General features: G+C 40.0%; 2 protein-coding genes across 2 annotated transcripts; both read left to right on the plus strand.

Moving 5' to 3' along the window:
- The first annotated feature begins 2,511 nt into the window (after positions 1 to 2,511).
- Positions 2,512 to 12,271, plus strand: kat2a (K(lysine) acetyltransferase 2A). Its single transcript, XM_037791096.1, has 18 exons — positions 2,512 to 2,748; positions 3,000 to 3,123; positions 3,798 to 3,943; positions 4,371 to 4,460; positions 7,374 to 7,555; positions 7,647 to 7,838; positions 8,650 to 8,756; positions 9,246 to 9,350; positions 9,624 to 9,760; positions 9,850 to 10,058; positions 10,140 to 10,266; positions 10,433 to 10,543; positions 10,632 to 10,775; positions 10,878 to 10,992; positions 11,270 to 11,306; positions 11,476 to 11,539; positions 11,725 to 11,809; positions 11,953 to 12,271. Exons 1-18 carry the CDS (start codon positions 2,512 to 2,514, stop codon positions 12,144 to 12,146), a joined length of 2,406 nt encoding a protein of 801 aa, XP_037647024.1. The 3' UTR covers positions 12,147 to 12,271.
- Positions 12,272 to 17,197: 4,926 nt separating this feature from the next.
- Positions 17,198 to 25,711, plus strand: dhx58 (DEXH (Asp-Glu-X-His) box polypeptide 58). Its single transcript, XM_037791097.1, has 12 exons — positions 17,198 to 17,336; positions 17,545 to 17,739; positions 17,843 to 18,047; positions 18,134 to 18,324; positions 18,422 to 18,535; positions 21,554 to 21,686; positions 22,846 to 23,031; positions 23,107 to 23,357; positions 23,472 to 23,783; positions 23,870 to 24,060; positions 24,168 to 24,261; positions 24,698 to 25,711. The coding sequence occupies exons 2-12, from the start codon at positions 17,563 to 17,565 to the stop codon at positions 24,881 to 24,883; spliced, it is 2,040 nt and encodes a 679-aa protein (XP_037647025.1). The 5' UTR covers positions 17,198 to 17,336; positions 17,545 to 17,562; the 3' UTR covers positions 24,884 to 25,711.
- Positions 25,712 to 27,542: the final 1,831 nt, after the last annotated feature.

Raw genomic sequence — 27,542 nt, forward strand, 5'->3', positions numbered from 1 at the left:
TGTGTGTACATTTCCAGAACAGATGGACAATAGTTTTAGTATGAAAATCACACAAGGCACAGCTTAAATATATATATATATATATATATATAATTTTTTAATTTAACAAAAAAGGACCTAACTGAGTAACGACCAATGAGACTTTTGCGGATGTTGAAAGACAAACCAATACATCTTGGTGTTATATGTGTATAGTTTGAAAGCATTATGTATGTATGTTACATGGAGTAGATCTTCATATTGTTTGATAACAAAATTAACAGATTATTATGTACTAAAATTCCAAAACACCCTTATTGATACTTCTAAAGAATATTGATAATCTCAATTAATATTGGTATCATTCCTACTTATATATAGAATTGTCGTTGTATAACAATAACTGCTAAAATCATGATCATTTTATGATCTTATTTTGAAAACATATAGCCGGAAGTAATAGTATGTCTGCATTGACGTACATTTTACGACTTCAGATGCAGTTCTTAACTTTGACCACTGGAGGGCGCTCATGGCTTTAAAGTGAATATGAAACAAATATAATTGTTAATTAGAGTGGAAATCCCTTTTAATAAACCAGCTGAACTTGGTTGAACGTTTCATCTCCAGTTTAAATAAACAGTGTAACTGTCATCTCCACCTAGCGACGATACTCACGACTATATAAACTCCTTTACGGCAACTCTAGTGAACGCCTTTTATGGTGTAGTTACCGTAGTTACACTTTGCGACCACTGGAGGGCACTGATGACGTCAACCACTAACTGCCAACTAGACGAAAGCATACGAAGGTTTTTCTTTTTGTTTTTGTTTTTGTGCTGTTTCTTTGTATTCCCTATACTCTTTTGTACATGTCTTTTATTGAAATAAAGTTCTGGGGAAAAAAAATTAAAAAAAATAAAGGCCTGCTAAAACTTCCGGTAAAGACTTTCAAAATAAAACGTTCAAATTAGGCAGAGGTTTAGATAGCATAGATAGACTACACGAAATATGTAGATACATGCAGTGATTATGGGAATATGGAGTTATATGAATGATTACACTCGAAGTAGGCCTCTTTTGTCAAGTAATTTGGGGATGTTGAAGCGACAAACCGATATATCTCGATGTTATATTTATACTTGTAAAGGTTGATACATTTTTAACAGTCTCTTCTGCACTAGATTCACTTTTTTTTAATAGTCCTGTATCACAGCTGTTACCCTACACTAGATTCACTTTTAACAGTTTTCTTCATCTCCTTGTATTTTTATATCTGGTATATTTTTTTGTACTTTGCACTACTAACTTTTTTTTACTGCCTTTTTACTAACATGTTTTGCACTATGGAACTGTGATGCTGGAAACTTAAATTTCACTTGAGATCAATAACGTTTCTATCTATCTATCTATCTATCTATCTATCTATCTATCTATCTTTCTGTCTATCTGTCTATCTATCTATCTACCTATCTACCTTTCTACCTATCTATCTATCTATCTATCTATCTATCTATCTATCTATCTATGTATCTGTCTGTCTGTCTGTCTATCTATCTATCTATCTATCTATCTTTCTATCTATCTATCTATCTATCTATCTATCTATCTATCTATCTTTCTATCTGTCTATCTGTCTGTCTTTCTATCTATCTATCTATCTATCTATCTATCTATCTATCTATCTATCTATCTATCTTTCTATCTATCTATCTATCTATCTATCTATCTATCTATCTTTCTATCTATCTATCTATCTATCTATCTATCTATCTATCTATCTATCTTTCTATCTGTCTATCTGTCTGTCTGTCTGTCTGTCTGTCTATCTATCTATCTATCTATCTATCTATGTATCTGTCTATCTGTCTATCTGTCTATCTATCTATCTATCTATCTTTCTATCTATCCATCTATCTATCTATCTATCTCTCTCTCTGTCTGTCTGTCTATCTTTCTATCTATCTATCTATCTATCTATCTTTCTATCTATCTATCTATCTATCTATCTATCTATCTATCTCTCTACCTGTCTACCTGTCTACCTGTCTATCTATCTATCTACCTATCTACCTACCTATTTGTCTATCTATCTTTCTATCTATCCATCTATCTATCTATCTATCTCTCTCTCTGTCTGTCTGTCTATCTTTCTATCTATCTATCTATCTATCTATCTTTCTATCTATCTATCTATCTTTCTATCTATCTATCTATCTATCTTTCTATCTTTCTATCTATCTATCTGTCTTTCTATCTATCTTTCTATCTATCTATCTATCTATCTATCTATCTATCTATCTATCTTTCTCCACTTCTAAACTCCTCTTAAATCTCATTTGTCCGGAAGCCCTTGAAGGCATCATAAGAGGTACCCTGTGAGCAGTGGCATTTTGTCCGACAGCCCTTGGAGGCATCATATGAGGTAGACTGGAGCAGAGGCATTTTGTCCGACAACCCGTGAAGGCATCATCTGAGGTAGCCTGGTAGCAGAGAGTCTCTAGCAGCAGCAGCAGCAGCAGCGTGGTTGACATGTCGGACCCGGCGGCGCAGGCCTTACAACCCCGGCTTCTCCAAGCCCAGTCGTCCGTCGCTGGGTCAGCTGGGTCCAGTGGTACCGCCGCGACAGCCTCCTCCGGGTCTGGGAACAGCGACCCAGCCAGACCGGGACTCAGTCAGCAGCAGCGAGCCAGCCAGAAGAAAGCCCAAGTCCGAGCTTTCCCACGGGCGAAGAAGCTCGAGAAACTTGGCGTATTCTCCGCTTGCAAGGTAGCTAGCTGTAGCTAGACGAAGTTCACCACAACAAAGCACTCCTGCGGTATTAGTAGTGTATGTGTTGTAGATAATACTAGCACAGTCAAAGCAAACACAAACATAAACAACAACGTGATATTAACTTTTGTAGCTAGCTAGCTAGTCTCACAGTCACTCATTAGAAGATCAGCTAGCTTAGTCATGCATTGACGTGCACAAACAGCAAGTTACTGTTTTAAGTGTATTTGGTGTTGCTTCATTCTCAGGCTAGTGACACATGCAAGTGTAATGGATGGAAAAACCCAAATCCACCATCAGCCACACGGATGGACCTGCAGCAGCAAGCAGCCAGCCTGAGCGAGCCCTGCCGCAGCTGTGGACATGCTCTGGGTACAAACTAACCAACAACCTCCCACATATATATATATATATATATATATATACACACAGCCTTTCTCCACAGTAGCTAAACACAGCTATATGTTCCAGGGACTTGTTGTTTCACAATGTTGTTTGACACCATATATGTTTAGGTTTCAAGTTTCAAGTTTATTTGTAATATGCATTTAAAAGTACAGTGTCCAGTGAAATGCATTTTACCCTGGCTCTCTCTCTCAGCCCTTAAAATCTATAAATAGTACACTAGATAAATACTACAATAAACAAGACAATACCTGAGAATACAATTATAAAACAATCCACAGCTCTGCATTCATTTAGTGCTACTGTTCAGTAGTCTGACTACCTGCCTGAAGGGTAAAAACTGTCTCTGAGGCGAGAGGTCCAAGCTCTAATGCTCTGTAGGGAGATAAGAGAAAAGAGTATATGCTGGATGACTTGTGTCCTGCATGATACAAAGTGCTTTCTTCCTGCAGCGAGTGGTGTAAATGTCCTGTAACTGTGGTAACGCTGATCCAATAATTTTAGGTGCTGTTTTTACTGTCCTCATAAGGAGTTTGTGGTCATATGATGTAATGTTGCCAAACTATACCAGTATGCATCCAGTTAAGATGCTTTCTATTGTGGACCGGTATAAGTTGATACTCTGACTTTATGCCTTGCAGCTGACCATGTGTCCCACTTGGAGAATGTGTCTGAGGATGAGATTAACAGGCTGTTGGGGATGGTGGTGGATGTGGAGAACCTGTTTATGTCCGTACACAAAGAGGAGGACACTGACACCAAGCAGGTCTACTTCTACCTATTCAAGGTGAGCAAAAGTGTGTCTCACATCAGGTTAAACAGACCTGCCAATAACTGTGAGTCAATGTGCACATTGCTATTGGTAAATGGTAAATGGACTTGCATTTATATAGCGCTTTTCTAGTCTTCCGACCACTCAAAGCGCTTTACACTACATGTCAGCATTCACACACACATTCATACACTGATGGCAGAGGCTGCTAAGGTGCCAACTTTGCCCATCAGGATCTAATCTAAATACTCATTCACACACCGATGGCTAGGCCTTCGGGAGCAATTTGGGGTTAAGTGTCTTGCTCAAAGACACATCAACATGTGACCCAGAGCAGCCGGGGATCGAACCACCGACCTTCCAATTGGCTCTACCCTCTGAGCCACAGCTGCCCAGTTTAACAATCAACACCGCTCTTCTTTTTCTACCCTGTTCTCCTTAGCTGCTGAGGAAATGCATCCTGCAGATGAGCCAGCCGGTCGTAGAGGGATCCCTCGGAAGTCCACCCTTTGAAAAGCCCAACATCGAGCAGGTGAACATGACACTAGAAGAATCTCCAGGGCCGTATTACAGAAACTTCCAATTTTAAGTCTTAAGTTAAGATACGAAGAGTCTAAAATAGGATTTTTTCCCAATTTGGTATTACAGAAGCAAATCCTAACTAACTTTAAGAATCCTATCTTATCTCAGGTTAGGAGATCCTAAATACTCAATCCAACATTGCTTATCAGTTATCAACTTTTATATCTGTTACCGACACTAGTTTTCTCATTGAAACATACTGAAACGTACAAAAAAAAGAAGCAAAAGACAAGGGCGGGCACTGAACTTCAAGACAGAAGGGTTAGAGGTGTTAGTAACATCTGTAGAGAAATCCAAAGAGGCTCCCTTTGGGAAATTTTCACCACTGCTAATTTGGGACATAAAAGAAAGAGAGTGGGCAAAGCCTGGAGCACACAGCGCGCTTCATGCTCGCGTGACGGCAACGTCGCGTGTTGTTTTTTATTTCGGCATCCATGTTAACAGGTTAGAGTGGACACACTGCCCGCATGAGACGCACGTCAGACGCGCGTCAGACGCACGTCAGACGTGCGTCTATTTTATAGAATAGAAGGCTCGCCTATTTTTCACGCGAGCCGCTTACCTCTCGGCTGCGTCTCCCAGCAGCAACAGACAGTGAAGGTGATCTATTGACAGTATATGAACATCATACCAGCAAGATTACTACAGTTTCCATGTCTAGACATCTGTAGAATATGTCACTGACCATCAATATTTTACACTTCCTATCTAGATTTCAAAATAAAAGGCCTCTAGCGTTTTTAGTGCACAGAATCATTCATTCATTAACACAATGCTTTTATTCTGAAATACTCTAAATAAAGCAGTGGTGTACTTGCAGATTTCCATCAAGTTAATATAGTACAGGCTTTTAATTTTGTAAACACTGTAGTAGTCATAGCAGAAACCCTACATATGCTATAAATATAATAGACTGGGTTAATAGGTTATAAGAACATCAGATGATGGGCAGTATTTTTCCGATGCGCTCTCTCTCTCTCCCTCTCTCTCTCTCTCTCTCTCTCTCCCTCCCTCTCTCTCTCTCTCTCTCTCTCTCTCTCTCTCCCTCTCTCCCTCTCTCTCTCTCTCTCTCTCTCTCTCTCTCTCTCTCTCTCTCTCTCTCAACAAACACCACGTAACTTTATTGTTCTTTCTTTTAGAGGTGTTATTTAATTTTTTTAAAGATATTTAATAATAATTTTCGTTTTCTAAAGGTTAACAAATAACGAAACTGTTTATTTTGCTTTGTTTTATAATAATAAAAAAACCCACTTTACTTATATTTATCATTCTGAAATACTTCAGGTGTTTTTCTCCATCAAGGCGCAGTTCAGCAACAAGGTGGTGAAAAGCTCCAAGTTGCCTGAGATGTCGGAACATCAGCATTTATAATGTAAATTGCTGTCCCGCCCCAGATGTAAATTAAGTCGTTTTCGATAAAAGCCGCAACCTGGAATGCTGTAGAACAGGAACCCGAAACCCCCTGGAAATGTTGTTTAAAACTGTGCCAGTCACAGTGAAGAGGGATTGCTGTAGGCTCTCTCTTACTACTAATGTATTTATTTTTTTTTTTGTATTAATATATAGCCCACAGAAATCCCTCTTCACTGTCAATGAAGAGGGATTTTTATATATATATATATATATATATATATATATATATATATATATATATATATATATATATATATATATAGCCCATAGAAATCCCTCCTCACAGTCAGTGAAGAGGGATTTATATATATATAAATCCCACTTCACTGACAGAAAAGAGGGATTTATATGGGCTATATATTAATATTTATGTATGAATTTATTTGCTTGTTTTTAATAATATTTACAAATTACCACACAGTTCTTACCCTTTTTTGTCTTAAATAAATATAAATCACATTTATTATGAAGTTAAATGGCCATTAAAAGGCAAACTCTATGTAGAAAGAAAGGGCTGTCAGCAACAGCAAAAACACAGCTGACAGGTAGCTCCGAGACGCTCCCGAGACGCGGGTAACTCGCGTCTAGTGTGAACACCCTAGGTGGGCATGACGCGGCCACGACGTGACGCTGCCGTCAGGCGAGCCTGAAGCGCGCTGTGTGGCCCCAGCGTTAGACAGCAGACAGGGGGTCCTTTTCATTATGCTAACGTGTCTCTTCGATCCCTTTACTTGCCTCCTCTTAGTCTTAGTCTTAGTCCCGCGTACGGGATATGCAAGCGGAGGAGGCGAGGGAGAGAGGAGTCAAAAGCAACAGACATTTAACAAAAGAGACATCCTTGCCTCATTTTAGCCATCAGTTTAAAGCTTCCTCCAGAAGCCTCCTCTCTCCTCGTCTCCTTGAGGTGCATTTAAGGGATCGCATGGGATTCCATGATGGTGGAGGGGGAACGATATCCTGGTCACGGGAGCAGAGAGGACGCAAGGAAGCATAAATCTGCATAATAAAAAGCACCCACAGTCTCCGCCGTATCCGGCATCCAACAGAGCGTTGAAGCCATTAAAAAGAAAAAAAAAGTACACTGACAAGTGATATGAAGAGGGAGGCAGCTCTTATGTCCAAAGAAGAGCAAGTGGTGGAAAAGTAAAAGTTAGGACAGCTTAACAGTTATCCTAAAGTTAGGAGAGTTTATTTAAGATTGGGAAGTTAAGATGCTTGTGTAATAGACTACCTGTCTTGAGTTAAGAAAGGAACATTGCAAGAACATTTTTCGTATTCTTGTCTTTTTTCGTACCGTGGGCTCGTAGGAGTATGCCACGTTAGATTCAGCAAACGTTCCTAACTTCAGATAACTGTAAATAATTGGTGTAGACAAACTTGTGCCAGGATGCTGCATCGTCACATTCATCTTACACTCATTTTCTTCTGACCTTTTTTCTTGATCTTGAAGGGGGTTTTGAATTTCGTTCAGTATAAATTCAGCCACCTGGCACCGAAGGAAAGGCAGACCATGTTTGAGCTGTCAAAGATGTTCCTGTTGTGCTTAAATTACTGGAAGCTGGAGACACCAACGCAGTATCGCCACCGCACCCAGAAAGACGATGGGACGGCATACAAAGTGGACTACACCAGGTTTGTGGCTGTGTTGTTGTTAAAGAAGATGTCTGTGTTGGACGCTGATATCTGCCTGTAGAATAACGGTGGTTTCCCTCGTGACTCCCAGGTGGCTGTGCTACTGCCACGTCCCCCAGAGTAACGACAGCCTGCCGCGCTATGAGACCACTCACGTGTTCGGCCGCAGCCTCCTCAAGTCCATCTTCACTGTGACCCGCCGTCAGCTGCTGGAGAAGTTCAGAGTGGAGAAGGACAAACTGCTGCCGGAGAAACGCACACTCATCCTCACACACTTTCCCAAGTAAGCAGACACTGTTGAAAGATAGTTAGATTCAAGAGAGCATCCCGTTTCATCTTTTATCCTCTTCCTTGGTGAAGGTACTTCAAATTGTGGAAAATCAAAATATCACGGTCCTCACCTGTCTTGCATCGGTATTTTTAGAGATGCTGGTGCAAACAGAATATCTCCGTGTTGGAAAAGGTCAGATGTGTATCAGCCTCAAAAAGCTCATCACTGCAATGATATACAAGGTTATTGTGGATTTGCATTTGTGCACATGAGCATAATGAGCAGTAATCAAGCAGTATAACTCCGTAGATAAAAGGTCATGCTCCATGCTTTAATTTTTATCAAAACGTAAAGTCTTAATTTGTCAAATACAAATTCTAAAAATGCTCACAAATCATTTTGAAACTGCAGTAGGATTCAGTTCAAACAACTGATGCATCATACTCTGAATACCACACCCATCAGAGGGGAAAACAATCGGCGCCACAATATGCAACCAAGGGCTGAAACGCTAACAAAATGCCTGTCTCTAGCTAAAAACATCCGATTTCAGCATGCCAAAGGATTATTTTAGCACCCAATGTCTACCAGTGGTGCAGCTGATAACTAAAATGATGATGGGACAAGTTAGCAAGCCAATGTTAGCTATGTGTTAGCAGGCTACTGTAGTTAGCTAAGGCACTTGCAAACATAATACTGCACGGCTTTCTCATTTATCCATTTATGGCCAGGGCGGACCAGCTTTGTTTTGTTTCCCCTGTGTCTATCAGCTCCTTAATATTTGCCTTTTTGAAATAGCATTTTCCCCGCTGATTATCATCAGGTTCTTATCCATGCTGGAGGAGGAAATCTATGGCGACAATTCACCAATCTGGGAGGCTGACTTCACTATGCCCGCCGCTGACGGCACACAGCTGGGACATCAGACAGGTGAGACATACAGGGGTACAGCCCTTTGGTCATTTAACTGTGACTTTTTTAGACAACTTTTTGGGCTGTATTCTTAATAGCTGCCATAAACAATAAGTTCTGTTCTCAATTCATCAATCAGAGGCCTCTACTACGAAGCAGGATTTAGGATTAGCGAGGTAACTTTAGGTTTAACCCTGAGTTTTCAGTCCTACGACAGTGGTTCACTTCTTACCGGGGTAGATCGCCATGGTAACTTCTGCTGAGCACCTAACCTGCTCCGGAGAAGGTTGTTGACTCTAAATTATCTGTAGGTGTGAATGTGAGCGTGAATAGTTGTCTGTCTCTATGTGTCAGCCCTTTGATAGTCGGGCGACCCTGAACAGAATAAGCTGTTACAGATAATGGATGGATGGATGAATGAAAAAATCAGAGCTGGCTCTTGAGGTTGTTACAGTTCCTATATGGTTTGTAGTTAATAACCTGTACGTTGGCGTCTCTCTATTGCAGTGATCAGTCCTGCTGCCGTGTCGGGCTCCCCCTCTCTGCCCAAAGGTCTGAGCAGCATCTCCTCTCTGGGCAGCATGGACTCTGGAGGAGCAGAGCCCATCACAGGTCTGTCAGCTCTGCTGTTTTGATTCTCCATTACCTCTTTACCCAACCCTCAGTAGCTACCTCACAAACGTCTCATTCAGTTAAAAGACTATATGGAGTCTCTGTAAAGCGCCCGACACACACCTGTGACTTCCTACATTAGCAGTTGATGATGTTATTAAACCCTCACAGACAGGAGGGTTTTACCCTGCATGGTGCAGTGATGGCTCTGAGATCATTGCTATCTGTCTCCTCTCATTGCTTTGTTCTGAGTAATGTCACATGTCTGTTCAGGAGAGAAACGTAAACTCCCGGAGGCGTTGACCCTGGAGGATGCCAAGCGGATCCGTGTAATGGGAGACATTCCTATGGAGCTGGTCAATGAAGTCATGATGACAATCACTGACCCTGCTGCTATGCTCGGACCAGAGGTAAGTCGATTTTTTTTTAAGAGAAAAGCTCTTACTTTATTATGCACTTTGACTGTAGTACTCACAGTTTTTTATGTTTCTATCGCTAGACTAATCTGCTGACGCCAAACGCTGCCCGCGATGAGACCGCCAGGCTGGAGGAGAGGCGGGGGATCATAGAGTTCCACGTCATTGGAAACTCGCTTTCCCAGAAGTCCAACAAGAAGATCCTGATGTGGCTGGTTGGCCTGCAGAATGTCTTCTCTCATCAATTACCTCGCATGCCCAAAGAGTACATCACACGACTGGTGTTTGACCCGTAAGTGGATGTTCCAATTAATACCACATGTCACTATCGGAAGCCGGCACACTGTTGTCTGATGTGTTTCAATTTTCACAGGAAGCACAAGACCCTCGCCCTCATCAAAGATGGCCGCGTGATCGGAGGCATCTGTTTTAGGATGTTTCCCACTCAGGGCTTCACGGAGATCGTCTTCTGTGCCGTCACATCCAACGAGCAAGTTAAGGTACATAATGACCATTTACTCTCTAAAATAGAGTCCAAATAGACTAACAAGGTGCTTGTCAACACGTTCTCATTTGTTTTAGCTCCTTTAGCATAGTAATAGTATAGAGATGTCTTTTGTAAACCCATTTTTGACATTATCTTTTCTCTGGTCTGTTCCATGTAAGGGCTACGGTACCCACCTGATGAACCACCTGAAGGAGTACCACATCAAACACAACATCCTCTATTTCCTCACTTACGCTGACGAGTACGCCATTGGCTACTTCAAGAAGCAGGTACTGCAGGCGTGACCTGTGCATTAGCTCTGTCCCCGTCCTCTCCCCCTCCACCTCGTCCTTTCAGTAATTTGTTCTTTCCTCGCAGGGCTTTTCCAAAGACATCAAAGTGCCGAAGAGTCGATACCTGGGATACATCAAAGACTACGAGGGAGCGACCCTCATGGAGTGTGAGCTGAACCCGAGAATCCCTTACACTGAGCTCTCTCATATCATCAAAAGACAGAAGGAGGTATGCGAGGCTGTGAGATGTCATAAAAGCAAAACATGTGTTTTTTTCTGCTATGAATCATTGTGTTGATAATAACTACATACATCTTAAATGTCCTAACAGATTATTAAGAAGCTGATTGAGAGGAAACAGAGCCAGATCAGGAAGGTTTACCCGGGTCTCACCTGCTTCAAAGAGGGCGTACGACAGATCCCGGTGGAGAGCATCCCAGGCATAAGTAAGTGTTTGGTTTTTGTACAAAGAAAAAATATTTAAAAATCAGATTTATCATATTGCTTTTATTTGCGCAGCAACTGATGATTATTTTCTCCATTAATCGATTAGTTGTTTGATCTAAAAAATGACAGAAAATTCAGTTTACTGTCATAGAGGGGTAAAGAAACCAGCTAGAATTAATTAATTATTACTTTTTTTTTCTTAAAAATAATCCATTATCAAAATAGTTAACGATTGATCTTTGCAGCTTTAACTTAAATGTCTTTTTTTTCTTCCAGGAGAGACGGGATGGAAACCCAGTAACAAGGACAAAGGGTAAACATTTAGCATATATTATTTAAATCAAAAAACTCTCTAATGCTAAAATCTTGTGACCTCATCAATACAAATAAAAAAAATCCATCATTGAATGCTTGACCTGTTTTTTCTCTACAGTCTAAGTTTAGTCAATATTTACTCACTTATCATTCCGCATGTTTTGCAGGAAAGAGGTGAAGGATCCTGACGTGTTATACAACATGTTGAAGAACCTCTTGGCCCAGATAAAGGTATCAATTTAATTAATTTTGATTTATTTTTGTCCCTTTTTTTCTTTTTAAATATTTTTTTTTTTTTTATAAACAGATGAGGGGGATACAATTGAGTACGACTTGATTTGATGTGTTGAAAAAAACAAAATGCCAGTTAATATATTTGTTAACCGACATTAACCAGAACTTTATTTCTTCAACAGACTCACCCTGACGCCTGGCCCTTCATGGAACCTGTGAAAAAATCAGAGGCTCCAGATTACTACGAGATCATCCGCTTTCCCATCGGTGAGAGAGCATCTCTTTGATTATACAGCAGCTTTTATTCTTTCTTTACATTGTTTAGTTCCTGTTAATGTCACACACTCTTGATTAAATTTTTTTTTAATTCACATTGATCGTTGTTCTCTTCTCCTGTTTTGTTCCCACAGACCTGAAGACCATGACGGAGAGACTGAAGAATAGATACTATGTGACCAAGAAGCTTTTCATTGCCGACCTGCAGCGAATCATCACCAACTGTCGTGAGTACAACCCTCCAGACAGCGAGTACTGCAAGAGTGCCAACACCTTGGAGAAGTTCTTCTACTTCAAACTAAAAGATGGAGGTCTGATCGAGAAATGAACTCAGAATTACTCACTGATTTCTTAACGGACGAGGGACGACGGTCACACACCAAGATGAGGAGGAAAACATCGCTAGCTATTGTCATATCTGAGTTAATAAAAGGGTATGTACATGACTGGAAATATCAGATCAAGAGCATTACAAAGTGTCATAATGGCATTACCTTTCCCCTTTAAGTTGTCATTTTCTCTTTTCCAGTACTCAAAGTGGGTCAATACTCTGCATATACATGTTTCATTAAGTGTACCAAAGTTATAGGTCCAAGTTATAACAATGCCACACTTTCCACCATTATTTATAGTATGATTGACCTGGTTTTGTCGTATTTAATGACATTTGTTCATTCCAATTTGCTTAAAACTCGTCACTCGAGCACACGTACGTGTAGTGTAGAGTTCTTTCACAGAAAACTGGACCTCGGGACCTAAAGCCACGTTGCCTTCCGTTACTGACAGACACTTGAACATCCCAGCCATCTTCATGGGTATAAAGATAAACGTTCTTTGAGGGTGAAGTCCTTAAAACACTTTGACTCTTGTAGTCTTGAAACAATTTGATCATTTGATTGGTGAGATATTAATCGAATACAATTGTTAAAGATGTGCAAAACCGAGCATTTGCTTGTTTTAGCTCCAGTGTATATCGAATATCTAAATATTTTTTTGACTGTTGGTCAGAAAAGAGCAAATTATTTATCATTTAGCAACATTATTTGCAACATTCTTCTTTATTCTAAAACAAATGGATCAAAAACATCGCAGGAGGGCTGTCCTCGACTAAAGAAACTCTTAGCCGACTAACACTCATATGATTTTGCCGACTAATCGATTAGTTGATTTAATCGTCAGATCTCAAAAACGGAGTTTCTCCACAAAAGCATCACTCTTGTGTTTACCAGAGATGTGCTCATATGTTTCTTGGAAATAAGTCATTCAGCATGAAAAAAGGCATTAAAGGGGCTAAATGTAAGAATCAGAAATTGCTTGTTGACAGTGACACCTGTTGTCGTTAAGTCAACGACAGACAGCCTCCAGTTGCTCGAGCTTGTGTTTGCACTATGCAATCGAGCATCGGTGAAAACAGTGAGGCGACACACACGAGACTGAGAGTGATTAACAGGCAACATTAGCCAGCTAAAACAACAATATCACTATATATTTTGCATGCGTGGCAGTAATGTTAGCTTACCAAACAAAGGTCCCTCCAGGAATCGGAGGCCCGGCCGATGTTGGTTACATTCCTGTTTTGCAAGACGGACTTCACTAGATATAACTTGGGTTTTTAAGTTGTGCCTCCGTGGAGTCTGAGTCATGGTAGGGGCTGGTCGTTTGTTGGCGTTAGGGGACTTGTTAAAAGCAATCTACAGGCTGATAAAGGAAACCCAGAAAGTTGTAAAAGGTCTCTTTTTTTAGGTTAGGTTACAACCTGTTCACACATTGTCAATAAAAAAAATATATTAAAAAACATTTATACGTGTAAAAACTTACATACAGTCCCCTTTAAAAAAAAAAAAAAAAAAAAAAAAAGTCCTAATCAACTAAAAAATCGTAGTCGACTAAGATCAAAATGAGAAATTAGTTTTCTGAGAGAGGGCAGCCCTACATCGCAGATTAACCGATAATAAAAAGTGTTTGTTGCAGCTCTACTCTCTCGCTGCTAATGATGGACTGGGCATCAAATATATTTCCAGCACTCGAGTGCTTAACAAAATAATTTCCCCAACCGTTGCCTTCAAGAAAACACTGTTGTTTTCGTGTCGTCAACAACATAGTAGATGCTTATTTATACAGTAAATATGATGCATACTGTTTACACATCATTTTCCACTGGCAGGGTTTTATTCCAAACCATTTAGGATGAGGTCACGTTAGTATAGCTTTTACTGTGCTTGCAGGTGTTGATTTGTTCTGTTGCTAGACTCTGTAGTACAGTCACTTTCACACACATATGCCAAGTAGTCTATTTAATGTACAGCCACAGTGTTTGTGGTCACAGGTTTACTGTTGATAACATCTAAACATGGTGGAGGGAAAGCAAACCAGCAGTCCTCATAGATTCTGGGCTTTTAGAGAGAAGAGAACTGGTTTATTTATCACATCAAACACAAGCTGTAGTGGGTGTTAATGCATGGCGGACAGTTTACAATTTGAATTCATAAAAACCATCCAACTCTTAGCCACTGTTGTTGCAGGTTGTTGTTTTTTTTTTGACAGTGTTACAAACATTGTAATGTTTGTCCAGCGGTCAGTGCTTCCTGAGTCGCATCCTTCTTTTATAGGAAGTAACTGTCCAGCGCTGGTTGAGCCTGCTCGTTGAATGTCCCATTGACTTGTGTGTGCGCGAGTGTGTGTTTATTTTGTACTTGAATCATGACTAGCTTTGAATTACTGAAGTGATGTCAGTGTTGCATTATTCAGGGTTGTCTATTGCGTACTTCTCCCTCAATCTACCTATGCTGCATTTCAGATTTTCTTAAAGAGGTCAGTCTGAGTGAACTTTCCACCTGTCTGAGGATGGCTACTGTCTCGAGTTGCCATCTACTGTAACTGTAATACTGTTCATGACAATAAAGGTTTTTTTTTTTTTTAATAAACAAAGGGTGTGAACTTGAGTCAGTTGATTTGGACTACAGTCAGAATTTAATCAAGCTTTCTGGGATTTCAGGTACGACAAAATAAAAGACCTGCAAGACAACTTTTCACTTGTGACTTCACATGATACTGCCACGATATCCAATAAATGACAACTGTCTCGGAGTAGACAAAAATAAGCTTACAGTATATCTAATTTCATGTGTAATTATAGTACAACAGTTCATTCTTAAAGGGCCAGTGTGTAGCAGGGGGATCTATTGGCAGAAATGGAATATAATATTAATAAGTATGTTTTTATTATCACCTGAAAATAATCATGTTTTCGTTACCTTAGAATACGTCATTATGACGTCATCATTCTTCGTCATTTGCATTTTCATGTCGGCCACCGTTGTTCTCTACACGTTTGGCACTCGGGTCAAGTTTTCAGTTGGTTGCATGCCAAAGTGTGTCTGTCCAGGCTGTTCACCACCGATCAAGCTTCTAAATTTACACACTAATTTTTAAGTAAGTAAAAAGTAAGTATTTAGAATTTACGTTCACAAGATGCTAATTTATGTTGGACATTTTTAAATTATACTAAACTTGAGGGAAGAAAAGCACTATGACTTGTTGAGGACTAGAATTAGTGTGCTACCATAACTGGCCTTAGTAATTACTTTTAGTCAAGCGTTAAAGGGGACACATGCCCATTTTCAGGTTCATACTTCTATTTTGGGTTTCTACTAGAACACGTTTACATGCTTTAATGTTCAAAACACTTTTTTTTTTTTATCATACTGTCTGTCTGAATATACCTGTATTCACCCTCTAGTCTGAAATGCTACGTTAACGCTGTCTCTTTAAGGCCCCCCTTGTTTTTCTTGTTTTTTTATCTCTGCAGCCCATCAAAACCTGCCTGGAATGTAGTATTTCATGTTTGTGAGTTGGTAGGCACTCCAGGTACTCCAGGCCTAATTGGTACAAATGTGTCCCTTAAACTATCAGGAAATATTTTGTACCTTAAATAGTGGATCAGAAAGTGCATCCATGTCCAAATAGGTGACTATTATTGTTTATCTGTGTATTATATATTTCTTTTAGTACCAAAAAGTGCTTCTCCTGTACGTCTGTTTGAGTCTGTAGCAGTAGGCTTTAAGTTTCGTTTACTTGATATAACAAAAAGCAACAGGCGGGGCCCATTTAGGGGGTACTCTGAGTACAACCTGACAATGTTTGTGTTGGCCTCTCAGTTTCAGTGAAATACCTCAACTGTAAATATGATTAGACATGGCTAGATTATAAAGGGTTTGTGATAGACTTATTGTCAGTGTGTTTCAGGTTCCCCCTGTCACTGCAAAGTAAAGAGCAGCTGTTGTTGCTCCAGAGCCTCCCTCAGTCTGGCCTTTCCTTGAACACACTGCACAGAGGTTTTAGTTTTGTTTCTCTGCATCACACAGCTGATCATAACAGGATATAAAACCTCCACCTAAAACCACATAGTGAATGCTGAGTGCTGCCTGCACGCATCAATTCAACAGGCACATTATGGTCAAGACACTTTTTCTATGGGTCCTGTGATTCACTTTGTGGATACCCCCAGAATTTATTATGTGTATTGTATTTAATGTAGTATATTTATCTTGTAGTGTTTCATGATCCTGTGAGTTTTCTTTCATCCATCATTTTATATAGAGTTAGAGGTAATTCATCCAATATGGCATTGTAGTTTTTTGTTGTTTTATACTTTTTCATTATCCTGTGATTCCCTTTGTACTCAGCTTTTTACACTTAGCATGTATTCTTCCACCTTATATAGGGATAGGGATATCTGAATGTTATAGTTATTGTTATGTATGAATATAGAACTTCAGGTTATTGATATTATTTGTTTTTGTGCATCTGGTTGCTCCAGAAAATGTTATTCTTCATTACTTTATCACTCTGAAAAAGGTGATATTGCCAAAAATGATTCACTCAAATTCCAACATTTAGCTTGACTTCAGGGACTACAGATGAAAAATAGCCTTTTGTCTACTTCTGGCCTTTTTTATACCATGTATGTTAATTAATTTGCACTGTCCTTTATCAAAAAAACTAAACTAAACTTAAGATTTACTGTACCCAGGTCCTGCAAAATAACTTGCAACTGAAATCAAAACGTTGCTTAATAACCGCAGGGCAGAAAAGATCCAGTTGGGGATTTCTTGCATTGCCAGAAGCAACAACAGTAGGTTTTGTTTTCCTGATGTAATGGAGAACAAGTAGGGCCCAGTAAGGGCGCCAGCAAAAGCTCAGGACATTTTCAACACTCTACAAAACACTTGAGCTGTAGAGTAAATTTATAGATATGATATAAACATAGGATTAGACTTATTCAAAAAGGCTGTGATAAACCTAGTTTGTGTCAGTGTAGTTCAGGCTTCCCCTGTCACTGCATAATGAAGACTATCTGTTGTTCCTCTGGATCCTCCCTCAGTGGGGCCAAAGGGTTTTTACTTTCGTTTTCCTGTCTCCTCATGACTCAGCTGATCAGCTGAATTTAAAACCCCACCACCTACTCTGTGTTGTGGCAGTGGACGAGGGGAAGCGGACAACACCACACAGCTGACTGGTGAGTTCATAAAGGCTGACTTTTTAACAGATAAATACAATGATTCAACATACATGTCTCTCAGAAAGCTTGTTTGTGTCCTCTCAGCAGCTTTACTCTGATCTAGGCAGACTTTATGCTGTTAATGATCAGACAGATCAGACAGTTTTTGATGTACTGTTATGATCTAATGTCTTTTTTCTTCTGTGTAATTCTGATATGTTGTCAGACAGGAGTAAAGTGCAGGATGGAAGGCATTAAGCTGCGTGCATACCAGGAAGAGGTGGTTGAAAGGGCTCTTCGGGGAGAGAACATAATCATCTGGCTGCCGACGGGAGGCGGAAAGACTCTTGCTGCTGTGTATGTGGCCAAAAGACACCTGGAGAGCAAGCCACGGGCTAAGGTGATGGTCCTGGTAAACAAGGTACACAGAATGCACACAACAGACAGGACAGAATCATTTTCATTATAATAATAAAAACACTTTTACATCCAGTGTGGCTAAATACAGTGTGTTTTTCATGTAGGTTCACCTTGTAGACCAGCATTACAAGAACGAGTTCAAGCCTCACCTGGGCCGTGACTACACCCTGGTGCCGGTCAGTGGGGAGAGTGATGATAAGGACTTCTTTGGGCGAGTGGTGCAGGACTCAGACGTGGTCATCTGCACTGCACAGATCTTGTATAATGCTCTGATTAACAAGGAGGAGGGAAAACATGTTGAGCTGTCAGGTCAGTAAAAGTGATGATTATAATGACATGATGACACTTTGAGGTGGGATAGGTTTTCTAATACAGATTGTACCCTTTCCTTACAGATATTACTCTGCTGATAATCGATGAGTGTCACCACACCAACAAGGAATCAGTCTACAACAAGGTGATGGCGTGCTACGTGGAGAAAAAGTTGAAAGGAGAACGAGCATTGCCTCAGATCCTGGGTCTCACTGCATCGCCGGGTACCGGGGGCGCAAAGACCCCGGAAAAGGCTGTAGAGCATGTACTGCAGGTCAGGGTTTACCTATTCAACAGAGTTTTACTGAATTTGTCACTAAGATGAGCTGGTCTGTCTGATCTCTTCATCATCATCTTTCTCTCCCTCTCAGATTTGTGCCAACCTGGACTCAGCCATAGTGTCAACTAAACACTTTGTCACAGAGCTGAAGCAGAAAGTACCCAGACCCATCAAGAGGTTTGACATTGTGGAGAAAAGGCCTAAGGTAAGCTAATGTCCTTTTAAAAACGTACTGTGGTAGAGTACGCTCGGGCCACACAGCGCGCTTCAGGCTCGCCGCGTCATGCCCACCTAGGGTGTTCACACTAGACGCGAGTTACCCGCGTCTCGGGAGCGTCTCGGAGCTACCTGTCAGCTGTGTTTTTGCTGTTGCTGACAGCCCTTTCTTTCTACATAGAGTTTGCCTTTTAATGGCCATTTAACTTCATAATAAATGTGATTTATATTTATTTAAGACAAAAAAGGGTAATTTGTAAATATTATTAAAAACAAGCAAATAAATTCATACATAAATATTAATATATAGCCCATATAAATCCCTCTTTTCTGTCAGTGAAGAGGGATTTATATATATATATATAAATCCCTCTTCATTGACAGTGAAGAGGGATTTCTATGGGCTATATATATATATATATATATATAAATCCCTCTTCACTGACAGTGAGGAGGGATTTCTATGGGCTATATATATATATATATATATATATATATATAAATCCCTCTTCATTGACAGTGAAGAGGGATTTCTGTGGGCTATATATTAATACAAAAAAATAAATAAATACATTAGTAGTAAGAGAGAGCCTACAGCAATCCCTCTTCACTGTGACTGGCACAGTTTTAAACAACATTTCCAGGGGGTTTCGGGTTCCTGTTCTACAGCATTCCAGGTTGCGGCTTTTCTCGAAAACGACTTAATTTACATCTGGGGCGGGACAGCAATTTACATTATAAATGCTGATGTTCCGACATCTCAGGCAACTTGGAGCTTTTCACCACCTTGTTGCTGAACTGCGCCTTGATGGAGAAAAACACCTGAAGTATTTCAGAATGATAAATATAAGTAAAGTGTTTTTTTTTATTATTATAAAACAAAGCAAAATAAACAGTTTCGTTATTTGTTAACCTTTAGAAAACGAAAATTATTATTAAATATCTTTAAAAAAATTAAATAACACCTCTAAAAGAAAGAACAATAAAGTTACGTGGTGTTTGTTGAGAGAGAGAGAGAGAGAGAGAGAGAGAGAGAAATACTGCCCATCACCTGATGTTCTTATAACCTATTAACCCAGTCTATTATATTTATAGCATATGTAGGGTTTCTGCTATGACTACTACAGTGTTTACAAAATTAAAAGCCTGTACTATATTAACTTGATGGAAACCTGCAAGCAGACAACTGCTTTATTTAGAGTATTTCAGAATAAAAGCATTGTGTTAATGAATGAATGATTCTGTGCACTAAAAACGCTAGAGGCCTTTTATTTTGAAATCTAGATAGGAAGTGTAAAATATTGATGGTCAGTGACATATTCTACAGATGTCTAGACATGGAAACTGTAGTAATCTTGCTGGTATGATGTTCATATACTGTCAATAGATCACCTTCACTGTCTGTTGCTGCTGGGAGACGCAGCCGAGAGGTAAGCGGCTCGCGTGTAAAATAGGCGAGCCTTCTATTCTATAAAATAGACGCGCGTCTGACGCGCGTCTGACGTGCGTCTCATGCGGGCAGTGTGTCCACTCTAACCTGTTAACATGGACGCCGAAATAAAAAACAACACGCGACGTTGCCGTCACGCGAGCATGAAGCGCGCTGTGTGCTCCAGGCTTCAAGGTGATCTATTGACAGTATATGAACATCATACCAGCAAGATTACTACAGTTTCCATGTCTAGACATCTGTAGAATATGTCACTGACCATCAATATTTTACACTTCCTATCTAGATTTCAAAATAAAAGGCCTCTAGCGTTTTTAGTGCACAGAATCATGCATTCGTTAACACAATGCTTTTATTCTGAAATACTCTAAATAAAGCAGTGGTGTACTTGCAGGTTTCCATCAAGTTAATATAGTACAGGCTTTTAATTTTGTAAACACTGTAGTAGTCATAGCAGAAACCCTACATATGCTATAAATATAATAGACTGGGTTAATAGGTTATAAGAACATCAGGTGATGGGCAGTATTTTTCCGATGCGCTCTCTCTCTCTCTCTCTCTCTCTCTCTCTCTCTCTCTCTCTCTCTCAACAAACACCACGTAACTTTATTGTTCTTTCTTTTAGAGGTGTTATTTAATTTTTTTAAAGATATTTAATAATAATTTTCGTTTTCTAAAGGTTAACAAATAACGAAACTGTTTATTTTGCTTTGTTTTATAATAATAAAAAAAAAACACTTTACTTATATTTATCATTCTGAAATACTTCAGGTGTTTTTCTCCATCAAGGCGCAGTTCAGCAACAAGGTGGTGAAAAGCTCCAAGTTGCCTGAGATGTCGGAACATCAGCATTTATAATGTAAATTGCTGTCCCGCCCCAGATGTAAATTAAGTCGTTTTCGATAAAAGCCGCAACCTGGAATGCTGTAGAACAGGAACCCGAAACCCCCTGGAAATGTTGTTTAAAACTGTGCCAGTCAAAGTGAAGAGGGATTGCTGTAGGCTCTCTCTTACTACTAATGTATTTATTTATTTTTTTGTATTAATATATAGCCCACAGAAATCCCTCTTCACTGACAGAAAAGAGGGATTTATATGGGCTATATATTAATATTTATGTATGAATTTATTTGCTTGTTTTTAATAATATTTACAAATTACCACACAGTTCTTACCCTTTTTTGTCTTAAATAAATATAAATCACATTTATTATGAAGTTAAATGGCCATTAAAAGGCAAACTCTATGTAGAAAGAAAGGGCTGTCAGCAACAGCAAAAACACAGCTGACAGGTAGCTCCGAGACGCTCCCGAGACGCGGGTAACTCGCGTCTAGTGTGAACACCCTAGGTGGGCATGACGCGGCCACGACGTGACGCTGCCGTCAGGCGAGCCTGAAGCGCGCTGTGTGGCCCGGGCGTAAGCTAATGTTTTTTTAAAAACGTACTGTGGTAGAGTAATGTACTTTGATAATTACCCCACACCACAAATGAATTTTGAAAATGCCGTAATCATGTGAAAATTCCACATGTAGTCAACACAACATTTTTTCTTTTAGGATCCATTCGAGGATCATCTGAAGCTCATGATGCAGATGATCCATGAGTTCATGAACCTTCCTCCAGGCTCAAGGCTGAGAGAGTGTGGCACACAAGAGTATGAGACAGATGTGGTGCTACTAGAGCAGCGAGGTAAGAACCGGTTTTATTTTTTGATACTGTAATGGAATGTAGTGTTCACTTGTGACGGTAAAGAGAACACATTTGAGGCAAATTAAAGGTACAGTGTGTAGGATTTGGTGACATCTAGTGCTGTAGTTGTAGAATGCAACCAACTGAGTACCCCTCCGCTCGCTCCTCCCTTTCCAAAACTGCGGTAACGTGAGCCGTCGAGTGGTAACGCCATGGTGTTGCACTCCAAAATAATACCATAATAACCAGTCCGTTCTCATTCCCAGGGCATCAAATACCGAGGCTTTGTCACGGCCGTCGGTGTTCGGTACCACTGCACAAGGCACCCTTTAGCCCCAGTATGAAATGCACCAGGCGTTCCATTAACTATAATGCAAACCCATCCGTGACAACAGTAAACTCTCCGAGAAAGTGCCCCGGGAGTGTGGTGGCGTAGTTTAAAGAGCAAAAAGACACACCGGGCAGGCGGGAGGGCAGGTGGATGGGTCCAAGAAACACAAGGCTTTCATCCAGGAGACCGCTGTTTGCGTCCCGTGCATTATGTTTCACTTTCACGTTACAATCAGCTGTTTATTGTGTCCCGTGTTCACAATGTTCAGTGTCATTTTCACCGTACAAATGTTGTAGTTTTAATCCCAACCATGTAGTTCTTTCCTAAACCTAAGTGGTATTGTTTCCTAAACCTAAAGTGACGCCAAGGGGCGTGATAAAGCGGCGGTATGTGAGTTGGGATGAGACCGTGTTTTAGGAGCAACGGAAGTCAAACGGCGGCTGGTGGTACCACGGTTTTGCAATCTGCGGCTCACGTTACCGCAGTTTCACAAGCGTGTTGTTGGATTTCAAGTAACGTTAAAGGCTAGAGCCAGTGTTTGGTTTGTCTGTTCTGGGCTACAGTAGAAACATGGCGGAGCAACATGGCGGACTCCATGACGAGGACCCGCTCCCTATGTAGATATGAAGGGGCATTCTAAGCTAACGAAAACACAATTCTTAGTTTTAGGTGATTATACACTAACGAAAGCAAAGTTATGAATAATTTCTGCTAATAGATCCCCCAAAATGTTACACACTGTTCCTTTAAGTATAAATCAAATGTGTGGAGAAAGCAATGCTTCTGTTGAGGCTCGTAAATAGGCTAATTTGTGTATATTTGGATCAGGAGTAAATCAGAACAACAGACTGCTAGCACAATGTGCAATCCACCTCAGAAAGTACAACGATGCCCTGCTCATCAATGACACCCTGCGAATGATGGATGCTTATCGCTCCCTGGAGGAGTTCTACATCAACAAGTTCACCACAGCAATCGATGGGACAGACTTCTTCCTGGTGGGACTTTTCCAAGGTAGGAATCCAAAATTGTTAGTTATTTGTCTATTTGTTTGCAAGCAATAATTAATATCACTGTCCTTTTACATAGAGAATCAGGTGGAGCTGCGGAAACTGGCAAGAGATTCTCGCTATGAGAACCCAAAGATGGGACAACTTGAGAGCACTCTGCTCAAACAGTTTGGTCCAAGTGTGAACTCAAAGGGGATCCTCTTCAGTAAAACCCGCAAAAGCATCCACTGCCTAAATGACTGGGTCCTCAACAATACAGCTTTACAGGAAGCTGGCATCAAGGCAGCCATCCTCACTGGGGCTGGCAATGGTATCACTTACATGACGCAGGTGTGTTCATATACAACCATTCCAATTCAATAACAACGTATCTATAGATGTGTTTCTTTTTTGTGTGACTTTGTGTGACTTTGTGTGACTTTGTGTGACGTGCTTTCTTTGCAGCACGAGCAATCGGACACGATCCGCAACTTCCGCCTAGGTAAACTCAACCTCCTGATCTCCACCAGTGTGGCTGAAGAAGGCCTCGACATCCCTGAATGCAACCTGGTGGTACGCTATGGACTGCTCACAAATGAGATTGCCCAGCAGCAGGCCAGCGGACGTGCCCGAGCAAAAGACAGCACGTATTCAGTGGTCGCCGAGAAAGGGGGACGGGAAGTGCGGCGGGAGCACACCAATGAATATCTGGAAGAGCTGACTGGAAGAGCCATTGCTCAGGTCCAAGAGATAAACCTCCGCGAGTTTCGCACAAAGGTGAGGGTGTGGTACTGTACATCTTCATCCTTTACTCTCACTGCTTAGTGTTTCTGACATCACTTTTTGATCTTCTTTGTCTCCAGATAATGGAGCTGCAAACGCAGGCAGTTATTTGCAGAAAACTTGCAGAAGGACGCAAAGTAGAGAAGAAGAGTCGCTACACTGCTGCTAACGTCCAGCTCTTGTGTCGAAACTGTTTCAAGTCTGTGGCCTCTGGCAGTGACATTAGACTTCTGGACAATGCGCACTTTGTCAACGTCAATCCTGACTTTGAGTGAGTAGAACTCTTTGTGGTATAAGAGTACAATCAAAAGTATATTTAGGCAGAAGTCTTTACAAAAATCCTTCACTGCTTTAATCAAGGCTTATCTTTGCTCTCAGGAAACACTACAAAGTCGGTGGGCAGGTGAATCTAGGAAAGTGTTTTGATGACTGGGAGCCTGGGCGTACGATCAATTGCAGCGGCTGCGACAAGGTACAGTGGGCCCTTTGCCAAATATGAATTTAAAGGAGACATATAATGAAAAACTCACTTTTTCAGTGCTTCAGTGCATATGCATTTGGGTATCTGAAGTGCCTACCAACCCACGAACTGTGCAAAAAGACAACCCAGTTAGTTTTTGTGGGCTGCCTCAGAAAACATGTGATTCAACAAGCCATTCAGATTTGGCTCCCCTTCCTATGTCACATGCAGGCTCATTAGAATATACCACCAAAGGTGCACCATATTTTTCTCACAAGCCAATCAGAGCAGACTGGGTTTTTTTTGTAAACCTGTTCTAGTAGAAACCCAAAATACAAGTATGAACCTGAAAAAGAGCATGATATGTCTCCTTTAAAACTCAGAAAAAAGACTGTTCAAGGCAGTTCATGGTGCTCATGTTGAGTTTTATTCTTCTTTAAATTGACAGAAATGGGGATTTGAGATGAAGTACAGGAAGGTCGCCCTGCTTCCCAATATAGCCATTAGCAACATGGCCCTGGAGACCCCTGAAGGCAGGTTGACAGTGAAGAAGTGGAAGGATGTCCCTTTCACTGTTGAGGACTTCAGCTTTGAAGAATACTGCCAAGAACACCATCCCGACATCTTTGATTGAGACACCAACAAAAGAGCTCTGTGTGGGTTTTCCCCCTATATTCACATGTACATTTTTATCTGTTTCCGGTCATTCCAGTCTATCGGTGTTAGATTTCCTGTGCTCATTGGGAGAGAGAGCATCATTGTATTGTTTGGGGTTTTTTAAAAATTCAGTCCTCATGTGCTTGCATTAATTTCTGCCACCGGGCCAGTGGGGCAGCAGTGTGCTAAAACCCATTACGCATCGATCATGCTTGAAATTAGCATGACAGCTTTGTTTATGCCCAAGGTCCTAACCCCCTGTGCATGTGTTTTTGTGTGTATTTCCTCTGCTTCATCTCAAATCAAGCACAGAAACAAAGCACACAATGAACTCTGCTGTAACACCAGCCTCAACCATCATGAACACTTGACATGTCGTCATGAAGAAGATTCCTCATGAACTCTCTTTTAACTTTTTTAAAATGTTCTTTACTGATAATCTCTGACTTTTATTTTGCTTCATTGTATTTATTGCTGTATTCTATTTTATAACAACAAATTATGGCCAATATCCACAAAGTAAAACTAAAGTTGAGATGAAATTTAAACAAACATTAATCTTGAAATGTCCAGCATATCTTTTGTAAGTGTTTTTATTATCCACTAGGTGTCAGTGTTGGTTAGCCAATCAAGTCAATTTCTCTACCTTAGACTTGCTCCTTCCGATGTGTGTACATGACATCTGGATAAAAAGGTACTCAGTTGAAAAGGAAAGGGAACAAGTTCTGATGCAAACTGGTTTATTTTTGTATGTAACTGTTTCTTTATGTATGTTTAGGGTGCACTAAAAAGATGCCTGAAACCACAATGTCTTTAAGAGCTTTTTTAAAATGTTGCTTGTGAAATATTTTGACTGCTGCAGCTCACTATTCTGCATCTGCATCACTGGATCAATATGATGTGTTTCAGCGTGGATCATTTAACTCCATCTACACAGTCGACATAAAGGAACAGATATATCAGACTTGCAAAAGATCATTTAACACACTGGCTTCAAATATATATTTTCACTGCATAATAACTGGAACCCTCACAGCTTGATTTCAGCAATCCCTAAAAGACAGATTTAGCTAATCTCAGAGAACAGTCTGCTGAAGCTATTTACACCTTCATTTTTGTTTGTGTTTATAAACATAAATCAAGCTTGATATAGAGCAGCACAGCTTCAGCTGTAATGAGCAGTTTCCACAACAAACCCAGATTATGAAATTAAAGCAACTGGCAAGGAAACCATTAATTTTAAGGCTGCCAGCTGTATTGAGTAGATTCACTTTTGACCCACACAGCACATCTTGATATGTGTGTCTCCCTGGGCAAGACATGATTAGGTCAACCCTAACTGTGTCACATGTGCCGTAATCCTTTCAAATCTGGCAGAGGGCTGGATGGAGTCAGTAGTGCTGCCATGGATGCAATCACAGTAAAAACAGGCTCTGTTCCGGTGTCACGCCTGATTCAGATTGAGGCAGGCGGAGAGGAGCCGTACAGTGTATGATTTACTCTGATCAGACTCAGGCTCTATAATCAACACTGATTACTTCCTTTTACTTCCCAGCTCAACACCCCATGCATCTTAATTGCAATTAGCTCTCTTCTGAAATTAAAGCAGCTTGGAGTAGTTGAGCAAAGGATGATGACATGGTGTGTTGTGTGTTGTTTGTGTGTGAGTTTACAGGATGCTACTCACATTTATAGTAGGATTCCTGTCATTGGTATGTAGGCCGTACACGTCTGTCTATCTATATACAAGAAGCAATATGGATCCCATTTCTTTTGGGACATGTTTAAACTAAATTAAGTAAACGATTAAGTACTGTTCTAATTTCTATTATTGTATATAAGATAGCACTCTGCTCTATTTTTATTTTTATTGTATATTGTACATAGTGCCTTTTCTTTCTGTATCTATTATTATTTCTTATACTTTGTGTTTCCTTGTTAAAGGCACTCAGAGCGGAAGGCAAAGGAAAAAATTCATACAGGGAAACTTGTTTTAACTGTGCACATGACAATAAACGCTTTGACTTTGACTAAAGGTATAGAAACCCAGACGTTAATTGTGTCGGTGCAGCTGAAATGATTAGTCGATTAATTGAGCAACAGAAAATACCTATTTTATTTAGATAATCGATTAATTGTAATTTTTCAAGCAAAAAATGATAAAACCTTGCTTGTTCCAGCTTATTAAATATGTGTTTTTTTTGTCATATATGATGAGTAAATTGAATATCTTTGGGTTTTAGACTGCTGGTTGAACAAAACAAGCAGTTTGAATGTCACCTTGGGAAATTAAAAATAGTAATTTTCACTATTTTCTAACATTTTATTAAAAAAGTGATTATCTGTTAATCAGCAGATTCATTGATAATGAAAATAATGTAAAGTAAAATACTTTTAAACTTAAATTTTCTTCATTTTTCCCAGGTAAAGTTGGGTTTTAAATTGTTTTATTACATACAGGAAAGCTCCAGATATCCTTATCTAACCTGGGTGTCACCTTCAATGTTTAATTGACAGGTCATAATTTTTTATATTTTTAGTGTTGACAGGTCATAATTATAATAATAATAAATAATAAACTTTATTTGTATAGCACCTTTCCAAACATAGTTACAAAGTGCTTTACATAAGTTTAA

This window comes from Sebastes umbrosus, chromosome 14 (assembly GCF_015220745.1).
Source record: "Sebastes umbrosus isolate fSebUmb1 chromosome 14, fSebUmb1.pri, whole genome shotgun sequence".
NCBI classification, from domain to species: Eukaryota; Metazoa; Chordata; class Actinopteri; order Perciformes; family Sebastidae; genus Sebastes; species Sebastes umbrosus.

Bases quoted from the DNA above. Each gene is read 5' to 3' on its own strand.
- kat2a (XM_037791096.1), top strand. From the start codon at position 2,512: ATGTCGGACCCGGCGGCGCAGGCCTTACAACCCCGGCTTCTCCAAGCC. The intron at 7,839-8,649 runs GTAAGCAGACAC...GATTATCATCAG, and splicing joins ATCCTCACACACTTTCCCAA to GTTCTTATCCATGCTGGAGG. The intron at 10,059-10,139 runs GTAAGTGGATGT...CAATTTTCACAG, and splicing joins ACACGACTGGTGTTTGACCC to GAAGCACAAGACCCTCGCCC.
- dhx58 (XM_037791097.1), top strand. From the start codon at position 17,563: ATGGAAGGCATTAAGCTGCGTGCATACCAGGAAGAGGTGGTTGAAAGG. The intron at 21,687-22,845 runs GTAAGAACCGGT...TATTTGGATCAG, and splicing joins GGTGCTACTAGAGCAGCGAG to GAGTAAATCAGAACAACAGA. The intron at 24,061-24,167 runs GTGAGTAGAACT...CTTTGCTCTCAG, and splicing joins AACGTCAATCCTGACTTTGA to GAAACACTACAAAGTCGGTG.